The sequence below is a fragment of the Strigops habroptila genome, chromosome 9 (assembly GCF_004027225.2).
Source record: "Strigops habroptila isolate Jane chromosome 9, bStrHab1.2.pri, whole genome shotgun sequence".
NCBI lineage: Eukaryota > Metazoa > Chordata > Aves > Psittaciformes > Psittacidae > Strigops > Strigops habroptila.
In genome coordinates, this window is record NC_044285.2 from 27,818,604 (window position 1) to 27,845,224 (window position 26,621).

A 26,621-nucleotide genomic window follows, 5' to 3' on the forward strand; every position below is an offset into this window, starting at 1 on the left:
CTGCTGTACAAAGCCCCACACAGGTACACATATATACACATATATATCATTTAAAAATAAGTTATATTTACCATATAACTGGGGGGGGATGTTGTCTGAGCCATCCGAGGTACCCCCTTGCTTCCCCCAGGGCAGCTTGTCAGCAGCTGTTGGGCTCTGGACACAAAATGAAGCTGCTCATCTCAATTTAAGCCCTGAGCATGTCCTGTGGCACCAGGAGCTGGCATGACATGACGTGTGCTCCAGGGGTCCCACACAGCTCCGTGTGTGCTCTGGCTGGCTGAAGCGTGGCACGGCTCAGCACAGCTTAGCATGGCTTGGCACAGAGCGACACGGCTCAGCACAGCTCAGCTTGACATGGTTCAGCATGGCTTGACAGCTTAATATGGTTCAACATAGCTCAGCATGGCTTGACACAGCTTGGCATGGCTCGACATGGCTCAGCATGACTTGGCAGAGCTTGGCACAGCACTATGGCTTAGGCTCAGCTTGACATGCCGGCTGGGGGGAGCCATCCACGCCACCTCCCTGCCCCGCTGGGGAAAGTGCCTTTTTGTGCCACCAGCGTGACCCAGAGCAGCCCTTGCTGAACCAGCACCCAGACAGGAGCCCACGAGGGGCTAGGACTAAGATTCAGGTCCACAAAACATCCTCTTCCAACAGCGGTGCCTTCCAGCCAGCCAGCAGCATCTGGGAAAGGCGAGACCTGCCACCGTGGCCACTGCCCATGCAGCTCCTCAACCACACAGATGTTGTTTCACAAACCCCTCTAGGAGCAGGACAAGTTTGCTTAAACCACAGGCATTTACACCTTGTGTGTCACCACACAAGGATTTGTTGCCTTTATGCTGTGTCTTTGTTCTTCAAATACCTCACAGTTCCTTACTCATCTTTCCTAAGCCCTCTCACAAAGGAGGGGCAGGCGTGTGGGATAGATGGATGGATGGATGGATGGATGCCCTTTCATTAGGTCAAGTTCTCTCAGGCAAGCACCGAGCTCCAAGCACAGTTTTGTCAGTGAGCACATTGTCGACTACAGCACAAACCCTGCTCCTGCTCCAACTGCTCCCACCACTCCTCAGAGAAGGAATGAGCTTGTAAGAAAGGGAAAGTGACATTGCTCTTTCAGTTTGGTACTAAGAGGAACCATCTTAGTACCAAAGGGTATCACCAAGATACCCTTTGATGTTTATTAAAGGCCTGTCTGAACAGCTCCTGTGCAGCAAAGCCTGCCCAGCTTGCACAGGGCTGGAAGCCACCTACCAATTACTATTGCACCCAGCCCACAATAAACAGAGAGGGCCCTTCGAGCTCAGGGATGGCACCTGTGTGCAAGTCAAAAGCACAGGCCTGGGTTATCACTGCTACCACTGGAGGGAAAAACACAAAACAATTACATTTGCCACTTCTTTATGCTGTAACTCAAAAATTAGGACTTAGTAACAAGGAGAGGGAAGGAAAGCAGCAGTATCCTGCTGGGACTGCCTGCTTTGAGTAGGAAAAACACCGGGAGTGAGGCTTAAGGGGCAACAACACAGCAAGTGGAAGCGGAGATCCCTGCAATTAACCCTGGCCTGGGTTGGTCGCTGCATACAGTCATGTAAAATTATTCATCATACACAATAATGTAAAATTAGAAGTCAGGGGGTTTTAGTAGTTACTTTATTACAGTTACAAACCCAAGTTAAAATCACTACGATATTCACAGCTGGCTAGAGCAAGGTTCTAACTTCACTGAACACTGACAGTGCTCCAAAGGTACAGAAACACTGACTGTTTCCACTCTGCTCTCTAGGTTAAGACTACAGACAGCACCTCCAGCAGCCTGGGACAGCCCTTCGTGCTGGATTAGAGGACAGGACCCACATTTCCAGTGCAAAGGCAAAGTTCTTTCAAGATTATGGATTAAACTGTACCCAACATGTTCACAGCTCGGGATGGAATGAAGGACCCGGATTAAATCAACTCCATTCACCGCAGAAATTCCAGAGCCACACATACAAATATTCACAAAGAACTGGACACAATCTAACAAGAACTAGGGACCTTGCTGACGGACTCCCTTGCTGACCTGCAGGACAGTCATCAGGCTCCTGCTACCCCAAGAGACCCCACTTTTTTTAGTCACCAGTGGCATGGTCTGAAGGAGCACAGCCCAGGCCAGCCATAGGACAACCTGTGGGCTTGTCAGTTGAAGTCCTCCTTGATAGGGGTACAACCTGAGAAGAAGCTGGTGTTGTTACTCAGCATTCTCTTCTTTCTCTTCACAAGTGGGATCTGGTTCTCTTGGGACTCCTCATCTCTCATGAGCAGGGAAGCAGCAGTGCTGGGCTTCTTCAGGAATGTGTCTTGGTCTGTGATGTCTTTCAGGACCTATCAGAAAGGAAAGGAAGGGAAGTTGAGTTGGTCAGTGCCTTGAAGAAGCCAGCCAGCTTGCACTGGAGCTTGGAGACAGCACATACAGAAGTTGCCAGGCCAACATCAGGAGTTGCTTTATTTCTTTAAAAGTCAAAATTCTAAAGACAAATTCATGGACTGAGCAGGAAGACAGCATTTGGAGCAGTGTAGAGAGGGCACGTCTCGGGTATGTGAATTCGTTTAGCTGAAGTGAAATTACAGCTGCCAAGCCAGAGTACACAGTGACTTCAGCCACGGTGCACTTATTGTTCACTGTACGCAGTGGCTTAAGAACAATAAATTTGGACTTAGATGTGATTGTGTCCTATGAGCTCTGCCAATACCAGACTCTCATTGCTGGAGGGCGCAGCAGGAAAGCATGGTAAACCTGTGTGGCAGAATTTTAGTATGAAAAGAATACAGCAGACTCAAAACAAACACAAGCTGGTTTGACAGCTGCAGTCTGGTCAGAATTTTCTAGCACCAGTCTGTCATTCTGTTTGTTTCGGGTTTTTTTCTTACAGATCCATCAGTAGCCATAAACAACACGCACACACATTTAGAGCCCCTCCTCGCCCTTACACCTTTAGGCAGTACCTTGGAGGTTGGTATGGGGCACACAGGCTGAAAGAAGGTCTCTCCCACAGTCACTTCAGCGAGGTCTTGAAGTTTGAAGGAACCTTCAGAGTCCCTTCCTTGGTCCTCACTCTGCGCAGCATCCTGAGGGCAATACTATTTTGAAGCACTTTTACAACATCCATTCCTCCCTTCCCCACCAACAGCTGAAGAAATACCAGAGGTCCCTAAGCACCCTTCTCTCCAGTTGTGAAGTAATTCATAATCCAGGGTGCCAGATGCCTCTGCCAGGCAACTGCCTTCATAAGAGAGTCAATAATTAAAGAATTGCTATGGGAGATCTCTGCTTCAAATATCAGAAAGACTAAGGCACTCAGGCAGACATTTCTAGCAAGAGTTCCAATGAACATCAGTTGCTCTTGAACCTTCCTGATGCTACAAACCCCAACCCCAAATTATCTCTTTCCATTCTTTTACAAAAACAAAACAAAAATAACCTGAAAATGGCTTAAGCTTTCGTGCCATCTGAAGCCAAAGATACAACTTTTATATACCAAGTGCAAAAGAAAAACCTAAACTGTTTGTCCTCACATTCACGGCTGACAATCGGTGGCAGGTAAATCTATGGGACATCTCCCAAATGTCTATCTTCAGTGCAGAGGAGAGCTTTGGGCTCCGCACAGGGCAACACTGAATTAGTGACATTTATAGATGTTTCAGTGAGGTGCATGTGCTTTACCTTGACAAACTGTGTGTGTATACTAACAGCATAAGCACTTACCCCTTCATCCAGCTTTGCTTAAACACTGTGTAGTGTGGGTGTAAACGCAGCACTACTCACCGGAAAGCCAGAGTCTCTGTTTCTGCATTTGGCAGAGTCACAGCTACAGCCATCGGTGCAGCCCACCTTCTGCTTCCTGCAGCCACACTGCCTGTTTCCACACCGGCCCTTGCAGGAGCACTGAGTGAGAGAAGAGTTCTGTGTAGAAAGAGCTTTGGTGGTTTATATACTGCTTCTAGATTGCTACTGCAGCACACCACAGTGGGAGCAGTACACAGGGATATCATGACAGGCCATCCCTTCCCCCCCCCCAAAATAGGCTCCATGAAGGAATAAGACTGCTATAAGGGTTCACTATTTTGCTGTTGTCTGAAACACACAGGCCAGTTCAGCCACAGGCAGCTGGACAGAACATGTGTGCCTCATGGTGGAAGAAAACTTGTCCAATGAAAAACTATTTAGGAAGGTGTCACTGACCACAGGCAAACTTTTGCTCTTTCTAGATCCTTAGAGATACAAGCCAGTGATTCTTTCATAGGTAACAACGAGTCAAAGGTAACTGGATCTTACCCCCATCGTGCTTTTCTTTGTTCCTTTGACTGCTTTTACTGGAATCCACTCTGCATCGTCCATCTCTGCTCCGGACTCCCCTGACTCAGAGAACAGCTCTTCCACATCCATTTCTGGGATTAGTGTACGGGGTTTTGCTGTTGTCTGCCGGCGAGTCTTTGGCTACACAGAGAAATTACAAGCATTGAGGCCCCAGAAAAAATAATGGGTTTACATTTTATTAAGGCACTTCAGAGTCCCATCACCACAGCCCATTCCTCTCAGCCAGCCAGGAAGGCTGTACGGTTAGGGAGGAGAGAATATGAGATTGTCAGGATTAAAAATTCAACGCTATAGTTGACAAATCCTTGGAAAGTTAATAATTTGTGTCACAGTCTTGGCAAAATAAAGTTTTAAATCATTTATTCCTCCCAGCACTAAGATTTGGCCTTTTTGCAAAGTAATGATTCAGAGACTGGAAATACTACAACGAGTAAACACCTGGATTACAAAGGAGGACACAGAGCGAGACATACTTAAATTAAGAAAACAAGTTTGGATTTTTGTTTGTCTTTTTTTCTTTTTTTTAAGATTGAAAACACTTCTGTAAGCCAGTTTCAGAGCATTCCGAAACCAGAAGCCTTAAGGACTGCCTGAAGTACAGACAAGGCCAACTTCAACAAGCAGAACAAGATGCCTTGTAAAAAAAAAAACTTGAGAGAAAGAAACTAAGACTATTAATAGCCAACATTAACTTTTGAAGAGAACTCAGGTACAATACAAGTATGAAAACTGATATGCAGCATCTTTACTTTGGGTGGAATGTAATCAAAAGAAGAATCTGGGGACTCTGATGGCATTTGCCGAACGTGATGGAGCTTCTGTCCACTGGCAACTTGGACGAGCAGCAGTTTCTGTTAAGAGGGACAAAAGTTAGAAAAAGGTTTGCAAAACACATTAACCCAACTGCCAGGAAGCTCTTATGACTTGCATCTGTACAGATCTCTACCTGTTTAAGAGTGTCGTTTTCATGGAGAAGTTCTTGGTTCTTCTCGCAGAGCTCCCTCATTTTCTCCAGCTCTTCTTCCTGTTCACAAGACAAGATGAAATCTGTAGGCTTACATGCAGGAGGTAGCACAAGTCTGGGAGAGATTCTTTTGTTTCGATCTTTCCTGCAACACCAGAGGGGGTTCTTTGTATTCTCCATCAGGAGATCACCTCTGACTTCTAGATGAGGAAAATCATTAGTTACGTTTTAGGTGTAACGCCACCAATGTGGAGAGCAGCTGATCCTTTCAGAGTGACCATTTACTACCTAAAATTCTCTCTGTTTCTAAGGTTTACCTCCAAATTAGGTGCACCTAGGACCGATTTTGCTTTAATACATTGCTGAACACACCCTTCCACAAGAGCTTGGTACACGACTTCATTCTTTTAGGGACAAGAAAAGGTGCAGCATGTAAAATATTTATATGATCAAGCTAAAGTTCTTCCACTGCACAGCACAATAGAAATATGCTCAGCAAAGGATTAGTAATAGCATATTGAATATCGTAACTACAGGTGTTCTGAGCATGGAAGTTTACGTGAGCTGGTCAGATTGAGACGGGTCTCAACACTGCATTTACATTTATTTAATGGAAGAAGATACATAAGAGGAAAAAATCCACAGGCTTATTCAAACCTGTGTAGCAATTGGCCCCTGCAGCCAACTGAACTGAGCAACCTTAGCTACAAATGGAAATACTCTCAATCCTTCTTCACCTTCCTTACTCTAAAGCTACTATTCCAAGTAGCAGGTAATGAGCACACCCTCCCCAAGTCACATCCAGACCCTCTACCTGGAACCTAAGTCGCTCTTGCAGCTGTTCCTCCCGCTCATTTAGTGAATCTTCCAATTTCTTCTCTGCTGCTTCTTTTTGCTGAAATTGGCTAAGCAGGTACAGAACCTAAAAGCAAGTTAATAGGGTAGAGACAAACAGGCATGAATTCCTAAAGAGACATCTGGCAGCCCAGGAAAAGGCCTTAACTTCAGAAAGATTCTTTCTGCCACTTCAAAGCATGATTCCAATCTGATCTACTTTTAAATTGTCTTGTGCTCAGGTGTAACATTCTCATTTAAAGGACTGCAAAATGTTATTGAATAAACCATTTTGGATAGGTTTATTCAATATGGTTGAATAGGACCATATTGAATGGTCCTATTCAATATGGACTTGGATAGGACAGAAGATGAACAGGGAGATTCCTTGTTAATTATCTGCAAAAGTCTAACAAATCTTCATCAGATATACAGCAACAGATTTCAGCACATCCCCTTTCCCTTTATCCCTGAGCCCCTTTAGGAATCACAGTCCCAAGACACAGGAGCTCTCAAGATTTCTATCACTTTGTTTTACCTTTTCCTGGTGGTGTTGTTCCTGCAGCAAAAGCTGATTTTGGAACTCAGTCTCCATCTCTGCTATGTGGTTTTGCTCTTCAGCCAGCTTCTTTTGTATGTCTGAACAGCTGGCTTTGCACTGCTGAAAGCTACTCTCCAACTTGCTTTCTTGCACTTTTGAGGAGACCAGCTGAAAGACAGAAGCAAGATGATTGCTTGGGTCAGTGAGTTCCAGTTCCATGTTTCTTAATGCCTGTTGGGACAGACATGCTGCAGTCTGAAGGCAAAGCATTTCTGTTACTTCCAGACACCCTCAGAATTGGACTGGCCATCAGCAACAAGGAGATTAGATGAGAGAGCCAGAGCTAGATATCTGACAACTGGTATGGAGATGCAAACCAGCAGGAAGTCTTGTTAACAGTTCTAGATTAATCTCCTTTCCTGCAACACTTTCAATCTGAGTACTAGGGGGACCTCAAGAAAGAATTCTCTCCCATATTAGCTGCTTTATTCTTTTCCTTTAATTTCCAAACACCAGGGACTGATATATGATTCTGTCATTCAGTTGCTCTTTCCTTAATCACACATTAGCGCAATTCCTACTTGCCCCTACCCCCAACAAGAAGTCTTGTTCAGGCTTCTCTCGTCTCAACATCCATTCCATGGCTTCCGCTCTAACCCTAGAGCACTCTCTTTCTTTCCCTACAGATTGCCTACTTGTTCAATAAGCCTTAGATACTTCTTTTTTTTCCTCTTCCACTTTTGAGATTGGTCTCTTCCCTTTTACTATTCCCATGCAAGTCCTTTTCTTTTGTAAGCATAGCTTTAGCCAGTATCTCCAGGACTGTGTCTATTCCATTTCCCTCTTCCCTGTTTTTTGATTTTTCACTCCCTAAACTGATCTATAGTACAGGAAAATATTTTAATCAGAAGTTGTGAGTGAAATAAATCTCATCCGGTACAAGAGCGCTTCATGAATTCATCCCTGCTGTCAGCTTATTAGTAACTTCCTTTCATCCCTGGCTAAGCAGACTTACAGCCTTTGTTTTTAGTGATTTAAATAGGATAATTCAGAATTTACCTCTCCAAGGAGATACTTCAAAGCACATTTAGCTTCTAGAATTGTTGCAATATTGTCCCAACGCTGTTTTGAACGATCTCCATTGTCTGCATCTAAGAGTTTCTGCTGCAGATCAGCTATCTGGGCACTCCTTTGGAAGAATATATGTATTTGAGGTTACAAAACAGAAGAAAAACTGGGCTAGTGACTGGGCTAAAATTACTGATATCAGAATATTAGAAAAAATAGTTCAACTTAAAATTTTGTCCATTTAATGAAGTGCAGTGTTTCCCTCGTACAGAGATGCTCACAAACAGAAAGAAAAAGCAATCCTAATGTCTGAGTAGTGTCCCCACAACTCCACATTCTGGAAAAATTCAAGCCAGGAGAACCACATGGTCTTCTCATTTTTACCGTCAGTGTAGAAGTTATTTTACTTTCTCTTCTGTTTCACAGAAGAGTTGTAGAAAGAGAAGAGGAAAAAAAACCTGCCCCCAAAACGGAGCAAGGCCATGCAAATCAGCTTTGTTGTACTGCCTCACCTGAGCCCCATCTCAGTTTCCAGGCTTTCTATCTGCTTCGCTACGGAAAGGTCTGCCTCCGATGCCTGCAAATCTGCGATGGAGTAGGTGCGTCTCTAAAGAATTACAGCAATGGACGGAAGTGAGCAATAAGTGAAGAAATACACACAAGATTGGGCTTTCATTTACAGACATTTCAGCAAAGAGGAGCCATACTATTATAAAAGCCTCAAGTATCTTTCCACAGCTTAAATTACGTTGCTCCTCCTCAGAGTTTTTGATTAAGGGGTGTGACCCACTCGACTTTATTTCCTTTGCCGAGATTCCCAGCTTGAACAGAATCTGTTTCTAGGCCTAAAAGTAGCAGAAAGCCTCTAAAATGGTGGTTTCAAGATGTGTTTCTTCTGTACGACCATCTTGAAAGATTTTTGCAATCTAGCATGTCTGCCGCCCAAGCCCATTTTACACTTTCTAGCTTTGGGTGTGACCCACTCGTACCCTTCGTATTTAGTGCATTAAGAAACAAGTTATTTCAGCAACTCTGTTCCCTGATATCCCAGAGGACAGTAACAACATTAAATGATTTCATCCAGAAAGGTAACCATCTCCATCCCTACCATCCAAGGTAAAAGGTCAAACAGAAGCGAATCAGAGTAAGTGACAGTATTTGCTGAACAGCCAGAGGTGTGAGGCAGGGAAAACGGTATTTACTCCTCTCTTACCCGGAGCTTTAGAGGTGGGTTTTCCCCAGCCTCTTTCTTTGTTTTAAGCTGAAGGATCTCCTGTGCCAAGATCTTTCTGTCCTCCAGAAGGTCTGCAAGGTGCCGTCGAGCCTCTTCAGTACTAACGAGAACCTCTACTTCGTTTGCAAGCCAGCTCTGGAGGCAAAAACCAACATCAAACCCCAAAACCCAGTATAGTGGTTCACTATAGTCTCAATTTCAGGACTGCATCCCTCTCTGAAATGCTTTCACAGATAACCTGAATAATCGTACTGCCTCCCTTAAAATGTTCCCCCACGTTCCTCCCCTCTGCTCTCCAGCCATCAACCCCAGCAGCACCGAGTTCACAGAGATAAGTCTACTCATTGTTGAAATGCACAACATCTTGTCACCCACTTTTACTCGTGCAGCAACTCCTTCCATTCCTCGATTTTGACTTTCCTTCCGTTTATCTGCAGCCTCCTGTTGTTTCTGCAGAGCATCCTTTAGGCGCTTGTTAGCGGCTGCTGCCTGTAAAACATTTTACACAAGAGCTGAACAGTAGATACTTCACTTGATCTGCAATGGTTGAAAACATGATGCATTCACAATGCAAGCCAGACACTGAGGCAGTAAAAGAGAGCATAAGGTTAATAAGATCAGAGCAACTTCAGGATTAAGTGACTTGAGTCTTTGACTTTATTTCCTTTGCCAAGATTCCCAGTTTAAATAGTATCTGTTTCTAGGCCTAAAGGCCTAAAGGTAGCAGAAGGCCTCCAAAATGATGGTTTCAAGATGTGTTTCTTCTGTACGGCCATCCTGACAGATTTTTGCAATCTAGCATGTCCACCACCCAAGCTCATTTTACACTTTCTAGCTTGGGTGTCTGAAACAGATTTGCCACAGAAGCCTGATGTTCAAAGGGTAATTCAGCCTTTAAGGATCAGATTTAACTTCAATCCCTCAAAGGCTGCAGACAGAAGCATAGTATTTTTCTACAGAGAGAAAAGCACCTATTTCCAGACTTTCAAACTGCTTTGAGGAAGTTTCTGCATATTCTATTATGACCTCCAACCACACTTTGCAGACCTTTAGGAATCAGTTGGGAGTTTCTAGCAGATATGGGCTCCTTTACCTCTTCTGTTTTGCGCCGAAGTACATTGGCCTGCTTCTGGAAATCTCGTTCTAGCTTCAGGAGCTCATATTGTCTCTTGCGATCCTGCAGGGAAATAATGTTAAGACAGATGGAAAAATCACCCCTCACATTAATACCTGTGGCCAGATTCACAATTCTTGAAACAGAATAATTGTTTGCTGTTCCACAATGCAAGTGTTTCATAATTTCACTGATCACTACAAGCTTAAGACACGTAGTGCCTTTAAGAACAAATGACTGTTAGGCTTAAAGTGACTAGAAGGGCCTTCACACCTTCCATTAAAAAGGTTTTGAAGCCTAAAAGCTGTAAGAGACTACAAACAAGTTTAAGACTTCGCACCCCAAAGCAAACTGGTTACAGTAAGAATTCCTGTGAGGCCAGAACTCAAGAGGTACATGTTTGCAGCTGGATTTCATTAACAATTCTGTTCACCTGCGAATTCAATATTCCTTTGAAAGTTTAAATACCTCCCATTCTGTGGCCAAGCCCTAGAACTTTAAATGCTTAAAAATATTCAATATTTTTGCCTTCTGCTTTAGATCTGAATCATGACAACTGTGTTGATAGCTTTAAGATCTCCAGACACAAGTGAGTCCATTTATGACAACTGGTGAAAGGTGGCAACCATATGAACTAACATTATCTTCAAAGAATTCCCCAGGTGTTTTTCAGATGCTTGCTAGTTAAGCAAAGCCTTGCAGCAAACACTTTAATGATTTGTTTCACTCTTCAGAGGGAGGTACAGTTTAGGGGCATATTGTTTGCTCACCAGTTCTTTCAGCTGGATCACTTCCTTGTCCTTCTGTTGTTTCCACTGCCTGAATTTCTCAGCATCCTCTTTCATTTGGCGCATCAGCTGTACCCTTTGGTTTTTCATTTCCTGAAAAATAGAAGGGGCTGGAATTGTCCAGCACTTGCATCCTGGGTAGTTTCGAACTACATTCCCCTAGCGTGTCTGTCAGGGGTGGGGAGTGGCAGAAGGGAAGTATTAGTGTGCTGCCCACCTGGAGTACTTGCCTACGGACGCTCTCAAAGTGCTAAACCTGAGAATTCATTTTTTAAGGCATAAAGGGAAGGCTAACACATGCACAACATATAAAAGGAAATCAAAGTCAAGTCAAGAGATTTGACTGAGTCAATAAATTATCAGAATAGCCAGAAGACACTTAGGACTTCTTTTACTCCTCCAAGTCTCAGTAGCCATCTGCCTATTCTGTTACATCAGCAATTGTGGTCGCGTAACATAAGGAATCTTACAAAAACCAAACTAAACAGAAAGTGAGCGCCTTCTGTCAGAAAGCTGCTTTATCGACACTAGAGCAAGCCTGAGAACTGCATGCTAAGGTTAGTTACCCTGATCTCTTGGTTCAGCTTGGAGACAGTACGTTCTGTAGATTCCTTCAGCTTTAAGAGCTTTGCCTGCTCACTCAGCTTTTTCTTCAGCTCATTAATTTGTCCTTCCAACTCCTGAAGTCTTTTCCGACGCCGTTCACTAAGTCTGTGAAGAAGCCGCACTTTACAAACAGGCCCCCCCCCCAAACTGTTACTCTTGAACAAGTACTCTCCAACTTTAAAGACACCTTATGAAAAACGAAGCAATTGTCTTTCCAACTGATGAAAACCCACTATCAGGCTTTTCTGCAGTTCATACAACTCACATGCCATGTCAAAGGGATGCATCTGCATCAAAATAAGAGCTTTTACAAGTACCAGATGTGCAAGACAATGAGTTTTCACAGGCACATTAACACAATTTTCAGCACCATAAGCACACAGCTCTCATAGTCACCCTTACTTGGCCTGGTTGACATCCTTCTTTGCCATATGTAGAGCAAGGATCAACTCCTCCTTTTCTTTTTGCAAACTGCTGACCTCAAATTCCAGATCCTTGATATTAGTCTAGAAAGAACAAGAATAGTAAGCCTCCAAATAAAAACCTTGAAATTACACTCCAAGACAAAGCTTTACAACAGGAGGCCTTAAGAAACCATGTTCTTTTCCAACAGACTGTAAACCACCTTGTCTAAAAGCAGTACCAGTGTCAAAATGGCCAGTCTGCCATACACTGAGATCTTAGTCAGTCTACAGAACCACTGTGACAAACTAAAAGTTATGACTGAACAATTTCAGAGACAGGAGATCCCAGCACAGCTAGTGAACAGATCAGCTGGCTGTACTGTAAGAGTTAACAATGAAGTACTTGCATTTTGCTTGGTTTGGCCAAGCAAACCTCCAAGTAAAAAGCAGAGAAGCCCATTTCACCTAGAACAGCGAGTGGCTAACCGTGTCCAAGGCCAGGCTGGATGGAGTCTTGGGTGACATGGTTTAGTGTGAGGTGTCCCTGCCCATGGCAAGGGGGTTGGAACTAGATGATCTTCAGGTCCTTTCCAACCCTAACTATTCTATTACTCTATGATTTCAGGGAAAAGACTGTCTTCTGGTGGTAGAGCTATTTGTAAGATAGCTGGGCATGACAATCCCCCCCTTTTCTGCTGACACCTGTAGTTAATTCCCCACTATGCCCAAGAGAGCAGCGACCCAGCTTAAGGAAACAGACTCAATGAGAACATGCTCATGAAAGGACAGATCGTCTCCTCCTTTCCCTCTTCAGCATGGACTGACTGCATTAATTGGTGAAAAAATAAACTGAACATATCCTTACCAGAACTATTTCAAAAGAGCTTACCTGGTATTGGGACTGAATGGGCTCCAGCTGACTATCGTTCTGTGTCATTTTTTTGGCAAGTGCCTCTTTCAGAGCCAGGACTTTATCCAATTCAAGCAGCTCTTTGGACATCTGTGCTTGACGAAGGGCATGTTGAGTGGTGAAGTTGTCTGAGGATCTCTTGGTATTGTGGCCCATTTCTGCTTCCTGAAGGAGACACAGCAATAAGCAGGAGAGGCCAATCCAATCCACCTCTGTGATCACAGGTTCTGCAGAACACTTCAGATTCACATTTTACATAAAAAAGTAAGATACTCAAAATTAAAGGTTATGGATCTTTAATATATTGACCAAATAAGAGCTTAAAAAGGCAGCACATACAAAAGTGACACGTTATTTCCCAAACATCTGGATTAGAAAACTAGGATAAGGATGCAGATAGGAGAGATGAGGGGATAAACACATGCCACTGGTAAGGTCTGCACTGCTGGACTCCCCTCACTTACAGCTGTAGCATCCTGTCCAGAGTTTGCCACCTCTGCAGCAGCTTCTGCTCTGGCAGCATTTTCACTCTGTATAGGACAAAGAGAAAATAAAGAGAAAATAATTTTGGTTAAGAATGAAAGATGAGAACGAAGACCTTAGGCCCACTGTAGGAGAGGATCAGGTTCGAGACCATCTTAAGAACCTGAACGTGCACAAGTCCATGGGACCTGATGAAATCCATCCACGGGTCCTGAAGGAGCTGGCGAAGGAAGTTGCTAAACCACTGTCCATATTCGAAAAATCCTGGCAGTCAGGTGAAGTTCCCGATGACTGGAAGAAGGGTAATATAACCCCCATTTTGAAGAAGGGGAAGGTGGAAGACCCGGGGAACTACAGACCAGTCAGTCTCACCTCTGTGCCTGGCAAAATCTTGGAACAGTTTCTCCTGGAAAACATGCTAAGGCACATGAAAAACAACGAGGTGGTTGGTGACAGCCAACATGGCTTCACTAAGGGGAAATCCTGCCTGACCAATTTGGTGGCCTTCTATGATGGAGCCACGGAACTGATGGACAGCGGCAGAGCATGATGTCATCTACCTGGACTTGTGCAAAGCATTCAACACTGTCCCACATGACATCCTTGTCTCTAAATTGGAGAGACATCAATTTGATAGATGGACCACTCAGTGGATAAAAAACTGGCTCGATGGCCGCACGCAAAGAGTTGTGGTAAATGGCTCGATGTCCAGTTGGAAACCTGTAACGAGTGGTGTCCCTCAGGGATCGGTGTTGGGACCGGTCCTGTTCAACATCTTTGTCGGTGACATGGACAGTGGGATTGAGTGCGCCCTCAGCAAGTTTGCCGATGACACCAAGCTGTGTGGTTCGGTTGATACGCTGGAGGGAAGGGATGCCATCCAGAGGGACCTTGACACGCTTGTGAGGTGGGCCGATGCCAACCTTATGAAGTTTAACCAAGCCAAGTGCAAGGTCCTACACCTGGGTCGGGGCAACCCCAGGCACTGCTACGGGCTGGGCAGAGAAGAGATTCAGAGCAGGCCTGCAGAAAAGGACTTGGGGGTGTTGGTTGACGAGAAGCTTAACATGAGCCGGCAGTGTGCGCTTGCAGCCCAGAAAGCCAACCGTATCCTGGGCTGCATCAAAAGAAGCGTGACCAGCAGGTCGAAGGAGGTGATCCTGCCCCTCTACTCTGCTCTTGTGAGACCCCACTTGGAGTACTGCGTACAGTTCTGGTGTCCTCAACATAAAAAGGACATGGAGCTGTTGGAGCGAGTCCAGAGGAGGGCCACGAGGATGATAAGAGGGCTGGAGCACCTCCCATATGAAGACAGGCTGAGAAAGTTGGGGCTGTTCAGCCTGGAGAAGAGAAGGCTGCGTGGTGACCTCATAGCAGCCTTCCAGTATCTGAAGGGGGTCTACAAGGATGCTGGGGAGGGACTCTTCCTTAGGGACTGTAGTGGTAGGACAAGGGGTAATGGGTTCAAACTTAAACAGAGGAAGTTTAGATTAGATATAAGGAAGAAGTTCTTTACAGTGAGGGTGGTGAAGCACTGGAATGGGTTGCCCAGGGAGGTTGTGGATGCTCCATCCCTGGCGGTGTTCAAGGCCAGGTTGGACAGAGCCTTGAGCCACATGGTTTAGGGCAAGGTGTCCCTGCCCATGGCAGGCGGGTTGGAACTAGATGATCTTAAGGTCCTTTCCAACCCTTACGATTCTATGATTCTATGATTCTAAAAGGAAGCTAATAACAGTCTGTTAGCCTGTTATGACAAAGCATAATGTTATTCCCCTCTGTCCAGAAAGCTATCCCTGGAAAGAGGGTGACATTGTCTTCCTCCTCTAGCAAAGTGAGTATACTCCTCCTAGACTAACTGGACAGGCCACTCTTTCTAGTCCTCCCTCAACTCCAGCATTGGCATCCAGCTCCTCACAGGAGTAAGGAGTCAGAGAACAGGGGGAATATCTATCAAGGGAGAACAAAGAAGATCTTCGTTTAGACAAAGATCAGGCAGCTTCTATTTAACAATTTGAGGTCCCTACAATTTCTGTTGCTCGTTAAAACTAGCAAGTCTATAACTCTCCTTCCAACTTCTGGATTGCAAATCCATGCTAATCTCCCACAGTCAGATTGTTTTATGGAGTCTCTTCTTTCCCCCCTCACCACCACGTGTCACCAATGCTGCAGAAAGGCCGCTCAATCACAAGTGGCCTTTCTGCAGCATTGAAAGCCCAGCTTGTCTTGAAGTGGACATCAAGAATCATTTAAATACTTTTATTCCTGGGTTTCTTAAACAAGGTTTCTGCACAGTAGAAACCACAGCTCACCAGATGAGCAGAAGAGCCCCCGATTTTGCTAGTAAACTCACTTGGCACACACTCTTCTCTCCCTGGATTCAGTCTTACCTGCAACTGAGCCAAAACTTGCTGCAGATTGCGAATCACCTCAACATTTTCTTTTAGTTCCTCATCTTCTACATTCTCTACCAGCTTCTGTAGATCAAGCTTGCATCTGCAATGTAGACGTGGGAATAAGTCCATGAGTATTACATAGCATGTTTGTGTCACACACACCAATAAGGAACAACTTTCCCCACTGAATGTACAAATGAGTCCTGGATGAACAAACACAAGTTGAGTGTACCCGCTTTATCCCAACAAAAATATTTAATGCTGAAAGACATTTCCTCAGCATAAGTAGGGTGTGGAAACAGACTTACACAGCATGTTGATGAAGCTGCTCTAGTTTGGCATTCATCTTCTCATTTTCTTGTTCTGTCTAAGAGAAGTCAGAATTATACTGAATTGTAGGAATAGCAAGATGAGAAGTCAGAAAATAGCCAATTTATTTGTAGCAAAAGATATGTTGTCAGTTTGTGGCAAATCAATGCACTGAAAGATCTTGCATGATCATTGCCGCCAGTTTGTTTAGACTTAACACCCTTTTTCACAGGAAAAATACATGCAGCGAACCAAAGAGCAGAATGGGGTGGGGAAGAGAGAGCACATGTGTAAGTGCTGGCATTTAAAACATTAAAGGAACAAGAAAGCTGAAATATTCAAGTCTTTCCCCCACTGAAGTCAACAGATCTCTAGGCTCTGACTGGTTCTGGAAGACTTTTGGTTCTGACTGATGGCTACAGATTTTAAATGAATGTGAAAGGAACATTAAAGAGAGAGATTCCTAATAAGCCATTAATACAGGAGCTGCTGTTGGTTAATCTTTGGCTAAAAGGGGAAGTCATGCAACTTAGAAGTTTTTCTTAGGTAACTGAAACTTACCAGAATGATCCTCTCCAACATCTGTGCTGTCTGGCCAGCAGCCTCACTCAGCCCTTGGCTCAGCTTTTGATTCTCCTCCATTAGTGATTGGTTCCTCTCCATCAGGGACTGAAGATTCTCGGAAGGTGCCATGCTACTGAAATATTAAGGACCGGTTTGCTTATGAACATGACTTTGTAATTGCACTGAAATTACCTCCAAGTTTCCTAAATAACTTACAATAAATACAGGTTGTAGCAGAGAAACAGAAATCACTAGAGGAAGTCTAATTTAAAAATGTAAGTAATACAGCATTCCAAAAGTAGACATTTGAAAGAGAAAACAGCTTTTTGAAACAGGAATGCTGTTTGACCAGTCTGTAAACTTAATGTGCTTGGGTTTTGGAACATCCTCAGAAGACAACAAACACCTACACTATCCCACTCTTTCCTGCATTTTGTGCTTTTAAGAACAATGGAGATGGAGGTGCCCTACAATTAGAGGTAGAGAGGAGAGAAAGAAAAGATGGACAGATGGGTCTGAGAAACAGACAGTTAGGAGACATTGCCTAGCTCGTCATATTTCCTACAATTGGTTTTTGCAATCTTAAGGGGATTGCTACAAAACTATACTACCCACACATGCATGGAATTTCAGTAAACATGACAAAAAGGGGCAAAAAAAAAGATTGTCCAGAACCTATTAGAACGCAACACTTTGCTCTACCCTCACTCTACAGCACTGCCTAGAGCAAAGGAGATCTAGAGCCTTTGCTGGTGTGTGATGGCCATCAGAACACTGAGCATTAACATACAAATCTTACTTGATAGTCACTGGAAGGGTCCCTCCATGGGCTTGCAGTAATAACACCTGTAGCTGTTGAACCTAGAAAGACAAACAATTACTACTTGTAAAACTCTCCCATATAAGAACTAGATGGTTGAAGGAACACTGTTAAGATCCTTAGTTTTAATACAAGTCACCTGCTTCACAACTGTCCTTTTACAGGCAATGGCCTGTGGGAAGGAATCATGTTGCCAAGTATTTTAAGTAATTTACTCCTAAAAAGAAGAGCTACTTTATCTTCATCAGGAATGCTCAGCTCAGAGCACGGTAAGTCACCCACAGAGAGCTGACACGCTGTGTGGGGCGTCAGGGACCTAGCTGGTCTAAAGCGCAGGTCTCCCACTTTGCTGAACCACTGCTCTGTCGCTATTTTTCACATGAGATGGTCACAGCACTTGCAGTTCTAAGCTACCTGAATACGTGATTTGAATTTACAGTATGCTAATAAACATTCATTCAGCTCTGGTGAACAGTCCTATGCAGTAAGCAAAACAACTCCCTTGATCCATTGTGGAACCAGAATACTGAGGTTTTTTCTGGAGAGGTAGCATGAAAGACTATCATATGCATAATGTGAAGTAAGCACAGCAAGCCTGGTTCACTCTCATTGGTAGACAAGCCCTTGGGCACTTCTGGCTTTGGGTTTAGCCAATTCCAGTTTATGCAACTTATTTCCCTCTGTAGGTGACCACATGGGAACACTCACCACTTCCTGCTCTGTGCTGGACATCGGCAGATGATGTCAGCAAGGCAACCACCACTGCATTTCTCATTTCACCTGTAGCCTAATGGGCAGGCAATGATTTGTTCAGTGGAAGGGAAATGTAAATCATGCTAACGCTACCATTCTTCTGTGGCATTGAATACTTGCTGTAGAATTATAAGAAATATTTATGTATATGGCACTTATGTGGCCATCTCAAGAGACAGAGAAACACATACCAAATATTTTTGGCTTGTTTTGTGTAGCTAGGCATCCTGTGTCTTTGCTTACTCTTTAATGATCTTAGTACCAAAAAGGTAGATCTACCCTTCTCACACAATGAAGCACACAGTACCTGCTGCTTTAGTTGGTGCAACTCAGCTGCCTGGGGATCCAGGTTGACAATTGGTTTATTTTTTATTTTTCTTGCTCTGTCAGCATAGCGCAGAGTATTCAGAGTTTCTTCTAGATTGGAATCTGCTGGGCTTACACAGGCAATCATGAGAGTGTGGCTGTTTCCACCCAGAGAATCTGAGAAGAAAAATAGGGCATAATCAGCTTATTTTGAAAGCCAGAGTCCCAAAGTTGTGTCTCAGCCCTAAGCCCCAATTATTTCACATCAGAAGTCCCAGTAATGTTGTTGTCCTGTTAAGTAATTTCTGTAATTGCTGCAATTTCTGTACGCTATTTCTGGCATAGTTCTTCAGGTTTCCTCCTGCCTTCTCCCACACAATAATACTCAAGACCTCCATGGATATCCAGACATCAGAATTCACACTATCTTCCAATTTAAAGAATTATTGGCCAAGAATGTATTTGTTCAAGTCATCAAGCTGTATGGCATTTTATCCTTTTGTTTTAGGCTAACACATCCTGGCTACTTAAAACTTATGATCAGAAGAAAAAGGTCCCACATCCAGCTCTGTCCAATCTGGCTTGTTTTTATTAGATACTTCCAGACAGGGAAAATACTGAAAAGCCTAACTTTTTATACCAGATTATTTAACTACAAGAAAAAAAAACTCCAGTAAATTGCATTACTATAGCTATGCCTATATTAAAGGTTAATTTAGGTAAAATGCATTAAAAGCCCATCACAACTGTTGAAAAATAAGCACTACAAGGACCAGACTAAGCAAACAAAACAAACATGATGGGCACAGTGAAGGCACATACAGCTTGAGCTTCATTCTGGTTGCAATATTCTCCAGTAAATAGCTATAATTAGGGTATAATGGTAGATGTCTGCTTCCAGGCATAGCTTCTCATCTTTCTTCTCCCCACCAAAGAAAAAAAAAAAAGCACTTTGTCTAGTTTCCTTCTGTTACACAGAAACTTCAAAACAGCTGGACTCAAATGTGTCCATCTCAATGTATTTGCAACCTAAAAATCAGAGCACAGAACAGGCCCAGCTTCAGCAAGAAGTGGAACTAAACCAATCAATGCAACCCCCCTATCAACAGCAGCCACTGCTTTGAGCTGTGGTTTCCTGGTTGTTGAGGTTTTTTTGCTACTTTGTTATTTAAAGTGTCTATGTAGATTTATCATCATCTGTCTCTTACCTTGCAGCAATCTTGTTAACTTTGAGTCTCTGTAGGGGACAAAACCCCCCTTTTTATTTTCATCACCAAGAGCACTAATTACATTCCCCAGGCAGAGGAGACCTCTGTTTATGTTGATACCTGCATACAAACAGATGACAGTGAGCAGAGATGTCTCAGTAACTGGGAACTGTTCATTTCCTGTCCTTATTAAAAAAAAAAAAATAAGAAGGTTAAAAAAAAACACATTAAAAGTGTTAATTAAACGAACTGCTTTGCTTTTTTATTAACTCAGAAGTGATAAGAAACTCGAGCTATACCAGTTCTTTTCCTACAGACCTTCTTTTAATCTGTCTCCCTCAGCCTTGGTCTTCTTTTGTCTCTCAGAGCCAGCAAGATCAACCAGATGTAGCTTGGAGTGAAAACTGCTGTTCCTATGGCAGAAATAAACTATTTTACTCTCTCAAATAAACATGCAGTTAGGAAAGAAGCAGTCCAGTGGTTACCATAGTTGAGCTACTGGGCTGAAAAACATACTTCATATCAGAGACAGCCAAGTAAAGGAATCGCCTCAAGCTCAGCTGAGTTCATTCAAGGCCAACAAAGAATGACAGGACTGTGAAATGCTGAGTAAGTCTGACCCCCAGCAACTGCTAGGAGTGGCTGTGTGATCACACTTACTTGTCACTTTTCTTCTTCTGGTCAATGCAAATAGTGAAGATGGCATGCGACCGTGAGGACTGGGAATTCATTGCTGTGGAAGCCACTGTCCTGGAATTGTTCCCTTGCTCTAGGCAGAATACCATCTCTTGGGCACAGGTGACATTTTTTTCTGTTAACCCTACAATCTGTATTCAGAAAGAAAGTATTATTTATCCTCTTTTTCCTCTTCATCCTGACTTCCATCAGAAAATTTATCCTGTCTTAGACTGTACCAAAATGAATTTCCTGTGTAAATATGCATTCACAATAATCAGTCTCATTTCAAGCCAGAAGCTTGGTATGGATGCCTCCAGCAAAAATTTGCTCTGAACTTCCTATCAGTAATGTTAAGTTATATCATCTCTCCACCATAGTCCTACATACACACACCAAGTTCCTCTGTGCCTGCTTGAGAGCCAGCTGGGCTCCTCAGTATTCTGTGGAGAAATCCAGAGCTGCCTTCAGATGTGCCTGGCCAAGCTGGAGCTGAAAGCTGTGCCAGTCACAGGCACAGAAAGTGGAAAACTAGCTGACGGGATTGGCAACTAGTGTGAATAGAGCGGAGGGGAGGCAGGTAGTAGAGAAGACTGCGTAGTGGGGACTGGTCGTGCTCCTTGGCAAGCTTGCACTTTCCCTAAAGGGCCTGTCTCCCTGGATCACAATGCTGCTACTAACACATGGATGAGTGGCACCACAGTGTTTTAGAGATGACAATGAGCAGCACAGGACTACATGTAACAAAGATATTAAGGTATCAAAGCAACATGACACCTAAGCTGTGTATATGACAACTGACAACCAACCCACCACTGCAAACTGAAACGGTGTGAATGCAGCACAATGGAAGTTCAGCTACAAAACGAGTACACAGAACAAAAGTTAGCACAAGGCTTATCTGCACTATAAATACACATCTGTACAAAACAAATAACTTGGGCACTGAAATAGTTTCCTCTCAGGATCCTTTTGTTGTACACTACTTCTACCAAAAGGAAGAGTGCAACTGCAAGGATTTGGAATTTGGTGAAAGACCCAAAGCACATTATCAGATATTCACCTAAATCAGCCTTCGAAGGAAGTCAGAATAGAACTTGAAAGTGGCTTTGTCATGAATGCTTTCCCCAATTGCTGTTACCTGAGTAAACTTAAGGATCATCAACAGCTCGATTTTGAGAGAAATGAGTAGTTGTGATGATTCCACACACACTAATACAAAGCAGTGCTTAAGGAGCCAGGTAGTTGATTCACCAAAAAATTCATCCCATGCCATATCGCTCTGTATGTGCCCTGTCTAAGAAGATAACAGACCTTTATGCCCTCTTTTGGGTCTTCGCGTATGCTGATTTGAGAAGGCCGTTCTCTTGATGGACACAGAAGGTCTAGAATATCCTCATTGTAGATCTGAAAACATCAGAGCAGCAGTTCAGAGTTAGCAGCCTTGCATGATGACAGGCTGAAATCATGGCTAACTTTGCATTACATTCTATTCATTTTACCTTTACAGAAAGACACCAGAGACTCAGAATCCACTTCCTGACAAGACCTTATGTGGTCTTTGGGTTTAATTTAATAAATATCTACTACTTGAAGGAGGTGGCCTCATTAAAGCTCACTTTATCTGCAATTCAGAACTTCGTAATAGTTTGAAAATCAAAACAACTTTTACCTCTAGATAAGAAACTTTGAGGACAAATTCCCAATCCTGCCTTTGTTCCTTCTCCTTAAATAGCAGCTTGATTACCCGTGGGATGACCCCCACACTGGGCTCATCCTCTTGACTGGCAGTGTAGGTACCTCCCATGGAGTACGTTTTCCCAGATCCTGTCTGTCCGTAGGCTAAGACAGTGGCATTGTACCCTGGGGAACAAAGGATGCCCAGATCAGACAGTCACATGGGAACCCGAAGAAGCTTTGATGAACAAGGCTGCGTTCTGGGAAAAGCAGTGATCCTTGCTGTCAGTTTACACAAGCTTTATGCACAGATCACAGTTAGCAACATAAACACAGGTAAAACTGTTATTCCAATTCTTTGTTAAGGTTTTATTAGAGCTAGTCACAGAAACACAGTGTAAGTTCTCTGTCATCCCAGTTCTGCAGTACCATCACTAACAGCTCCTGGTATGAGGTGCTTATCAACTCGTTGTATTATTCTTGATAAAATCCTCTTGCCTTACAGAAACAGCATCAGGAAACAAAATGACCTAAAGAACACACAGAATTGTGGAGTGCAACAGGTTGTGAACAGGCAAGATTTGGCACAAAAGCTTGAAGTCACTATCTGGTTAGTGCAGGATTTAATTGTCTGAGAAGAACAAAGAAAAACGAGTCAGAAGGGAGAATAAAACAGCCCCTTCTTCCACAGCTGAGCCCACCAAAACCCCAGTAATTTTAAACAGAGTTTAAAGGTTGGACCACGTGATCCTGGAGGTCCCTTCCAACCTCGTATTCTACAATTCTATGATTTATAAGCTCAGTTAACACACACCTTTGAAGATGCCTCGTATGAGAGGGGACACAGCTGTGTTGAAGACTTCCTCTTGCTCAACAGAAGGGTCAAACACGTAGTCATACGTGAACGACTTATCGTTACCTACGACCACCTGCGGAGCAGACAGACAGACCACACTCACTACGCGGCCCCAGCAGCACCCCGAGGGAGGGAGGCACCGCCGGGCCCGGTGCAGGACGCGGGCTCCCTTACTTGCGGCTCCCCAGGCACGAAGGACAGGCAGCTCTGGCACCCTTCGCTGGTCTCCTTCGGCACCAAGGGGCGGCAGCGCAGCGCCACGCGCACCGGGATCACCTTCGCATCTTCCTTCACCATTTTCAGGCACCGCGGCCGCCCTGCCGGGGAGCGGAGCCGGGTTAAGGTTAAGCAGCACCCATCGCTGCCGGTGGGTACCGCGCTGGGGCCCGGGCCGGAGCGAGGAGGCCCAGACCCCGCTACCGGCCCTACCGCGGCCCAGCCCCGACAGCCCGCGGCCGTGCCTGAGGGGAGCGGGGAAGGGGGAGCTGCCGCCGCCGCCCGGCCCGAGACCCACCTGTCCCCGCCGCTGCGCGCTGCGATGGCGGCGCCGCAACCGCCAACATTCAAACCGGGCCCGCGCTCCTCGAACCGCCAATGGCGGCGCTGCGCGTCAGGGCGCACGGCGGGGCGGGCCGGTCCCGTGAGGCGGCGCGGCAGCATGGAGGGCCGGCTACCCTACGACGACTTCCCAGTGGTGTTCCTGCCGCCCTACGAGAGCCCGCCCGCCTGGGTGCCGCCGCATGAGGTGCGGGGATGGCGGCGGGAGCGGGGTGGGAGTGTGTGTGGGGGGTGGTGGAGCGGCAACCCGGGGCGGGCGGGCGGGCGGCAGGAGTCCGCGGCCCGGCCCGGGGTGCGCGGTGGGGCCGCCGGCTGACGGGCGCCGTGGCGTTGCCTTGCAGAGGGTGTACCACCCCGACTACAACAACGAGCTCACCCAGTTCCTGCCCCGCACCATCGTCCTGAAGAAGCCGCCCGGGGCGCAGGTGAGACCCCGCCTAACACTGACCCTTCTCCCCCTGTCCGCGGGTCCCTTTCGGTCGTTCCCGTTCTTACTTGGTTCACGGTTCCCAGTGCCCTTCCTAGCAAAACCCCTTTGAAGCCGAGCTGCGGGGTTGCGATAATCCCCGACGGGCAGCGTTCTCCTAGCGGGGTGATGCCGGGGCGGGTGCTGCTCCCAGCCGGGAACAGGTTGGGGTGAACGATGGGGTGAACGGAGCGAACACGGGTGGGGCAAGAGATGTTCACATGTGGGGATGTGAGGCTGATGGAGGAGAGGGAGCGGGGGGGCCCTTGGGGGTTCACGGCGAGGTTGCCACAGAGGTTAACGTGGAGGGGTGGTGCTGCCACACCACTGCCCGAGCTCCATCGGGAATGCTGGCAGTGGGAAGGGTCCTGGGTCAAAGCCCGGCTTGCATTTCACTGCTGGTTTCTCTCACAGCTGGGCTTCAACATCCGGGGAGGAAAAGCCTCACAGCTGGGAATCTTCATCTCTAAGGTGTGTCTGTCCTTCTACTATTTCCTTACCTGTGTCCTGTCTGTTCCCTTGGGTGTTGCTGAGCCAGCTGGGTGTGCAGGGAGACTGTCATATGAGTCTCTGAACTCACAGCTGTAATTTGCCACGCACCAAGCTGCGATCAGACAGTCCTGCAGCATTTCCTGATCTCTCACCAGCACACAGAGCATTGGTGGTGCACTGCAGTCCCCGCTGCTCCCCATCTTCCCTTGTCCTGTGGGCGGGCATCATAGGGAAGCTCTGGGACTGGGCTGTGCAGGAGGGGAGCTGCAGCACCGGCTGTGCCGTGGATCACTGCTGCTGTCCTTGCTCTTCCCTTCACAGGTGATCCCCGACTCAGATGCACACAGGGCTGGGCTGCAGGAAGGGGACCAGGTGCTCTCAGTAAATGATGTGGATTTCCAGGACATTGAGCACAGCAAGGTGAGCACTCCTGCAGCCGCACTGCCGGAGCAGGGACAGGATGGGGGGGAATCGTGCACACACCATCTCCTTCTGGCCTCTCAGCCTGCACCAACTGAGCTGGTAACACCGCAAAACTGATGCATTCCTCTTTCCTCCAGCCCAGTCTGGTCACTGAGCAACTCTTTCTGGTTTCAGGCTGTGGAGATCCTGAAGACAGCCCGTGAGATCACCATGCGTGTGCGTTACTTCCCCTACAGTAAGTGCCCTCCCTAAGAACATTTAGATTCTGAGTGAAGGATAAGACTGTATTTATTAACGCTCGGTTTCTGCACCCACAGAGTTCCCTTAGATATAAGGGAGGGGGAGGAAGGTCAGGTCAAGCCAAACAAGGGTTCTTCATAAAATGGAAACTGACCCTTAAGTGAAGATAGAAGAAAAATATGGAGCAGGGGAAGAGAGGACTTCAAACAAACTTTTATTCTAAATGCCCTAAAATAGCTTGAAATGACTGGCTGGGGTGCAAATACTACTTTCAAGCCAGCTGCTTTAAAGTAGCAACACTTTCTACTTAGTGAGGTATAAATGGAATATATCTTTTCCTGTAACACTTTTGCTAATTCCACCTTGCCATCAGCAACCGCCTCTCCTGCTCTTTCAGCCTTGCCTTTCCCTTCCAGATTACCAGAGACAGAAGGAAAGAACCGTTCACTAGTAGGCATCTGTCTGCTGCGTTTCCAGAGGGGCCATCCTGCAAAGAACTCTCCACTACTTTTCCTCAACATCTGAGATGACATACCGAGTTTCAGCTGTCACTGGAGGTACAACTGTCCTGTTGGCTGCACAGGCATCGGCTGTTTCCTGCATGGATACCAATGGAATCTTATTTAGCTGGAAGATGGATGGGGCTTTAGTGTGTGCTCCTTGGACTGGGTGTTGAAACAAGCTGTTGGAGCTGATGTGGAAGTGGGTACCAGAGGGCAGCTTCTGTGGCAAGATCTGTGCTTCTCTTCTAGCAGGACTTGAATTAAATGAGGGCTCTGCTGGTTCTGGATCCAACCCTTGTTACTTACTAGATGTAAGGCCAAGAGGGTCTGAGCATGCTGGAGCACAGCACAGCCTTTGTCCTCCAAGAGATCAACCTGTTCACTTTCCTGGTACCATGAAGTTCTTTCCTTCTCTGCTGTCCTACCTCTGTTCCTCACTACTGGGTTTACTTTGGACTCAAGAACAGGAGTAAGATCCTCTCAAACCCAGTGCACATCTCTCGCTGCACTAGTCTGCCAAGGCAGGTTTGTACCTCTGTGCTGCTTCACCACCCCCCCCAATACGGGACTGAGCTGCTTGGAGCATGTTTGTGAACTGCTGTAGGTACTTGTCCGGGTTCCTTCCAGGGCAGCATCTGCACGGTTGAGGGTTTCACTCACTGAACCTGCTTTCTTCACTTGGCACAGTTCTGTCACGTGCTACTCCACATGGTAGTATCAACATACCAAGTGGTATCAGGACAGCCCTTGCCCTGGCTGCCTGTGTGGTGTTTTCTGCTTATCTGTAATAACTGAAATAATAAAAAGTGCAGCAACCAGCGTTCATCCTGTTCCCACTCAGGATGTCTGTGTGGAGGGGTGTTTGTTACCACCCTCAGCACTACCCCGAGGAAGTGCTGGGTGGACAGCCGGGACAAGGCTTGGCTCCAGTCACCCTTGCAGCCTGAGGGAGGAAAGCATGGGATCCATGTGATGTGCAGCTCTGGTTTAAGGCTGTTTTTCCACCCACTCCGATGGAAGCCAGTCCTTGATTTTTTAACCTGGAGTGGTGCTTCAGCACTACCAG

The 26,621-nt window shown here is 45.6% G+C and overlaps 2 protein-coding genes across 3 annotated transcripts; one reads left to right on the plus strand and one right to left on the minus strand.

Annotated features, from left to right (window-relative positions):
- Positions 1 to 1,628: 1,628 nt before the first annotated feature.
- KIF4A (kinesin family member 4A) lies at positions 1,629 to 23,490 on the minus strand. 2 transcript variants are annotated; one of them, XM_030496699.1, is made up of 31 exons: positions 23,388 to 23,490; positions 23,048 to 23,190; positions 22,832 to 22,946; positions 22,013 to 22,203; positions 21,655 to 21,747; positions 20,326 to 20,492; positions 19,984 to 20,078; positions 19,666 to 19,785; positions 18,459 to 18,634; positions 17,378 to 17,439; positions 16,576 to 16,711; positions 16,014 to 16,072; positions 15,700 to 15,805; positions 13,294 to 13,359; positions 12,809 to 12,994; positions 11,918 to 12,021; positions 11,476 to 11,620; positions 10,892 to 11,002; positions 10,101 to 10,184; positions 9,383 to 9,496; positions 8,987 to 9,142; positions 8,286 to 8,380; positions 7,765 to 7,894; positions 6,703 to 6,873; positions 6,145 to 6,252; positions 5,313 to 5,390; positions 5,116 to 5,217; positions 4,325 to 4,486; positions 3,815 to 3,934; positions 2,995 to 3,117; positions 1,629 to 2,373 (listed from the first exon to the last, which is right to left on the minus strand). In XM_030496699.1, exons 1-31 carry the CDS (start codon positions 23,434 to 23,436, stop codon positions 2,188 to 2,190), a joined length of 3,753 nt encoding a protein of 1,250 aa, XP_030352559.1. In that variant the 5' UTR covers positions 23,437 to 23,490; the 3' UTR covers positions 1,629 to 2,187. The 2 variants fall into 2 exon arrangements, with proteins under 2 accessions (XP_030352559.1, XP_030352560.1); XM_030496700.1 differs by having other exon boundaries at positions 16,576 to 16,708; positions 23,388 to 23,453.
- A 13-nt stretch (positions 23,491 to 23,503) lies between these two features.
- On the plus strand, positions 23,504 to 26,380 carry PDZD11 (PDZ domain containing 11). The gene is made up of 6 exons (XM_030496712.1): positions 23,504 to 23,618; positions 23,773 to 23,856; positions 24,312 to 24,368; positions 24,711 to 24,809; positions 24,987 to 25,047; positions 25,469 to 26,380. Exons 1-6 carry the CDS (start codon positions 23,532 to 23,534, stop codon positions 25,501 to 25,503), a joined length of 423 nt encoding a protein of 140 aa, XP_030352572.1. The 5' UTR covers positions 23,504 to 23,531; the 3' UTR covers positions 25,504 to 26,380.
- The last annotated feature ends 241 nt before the right edge of the window (positions 26,381 to 26,621 follow it).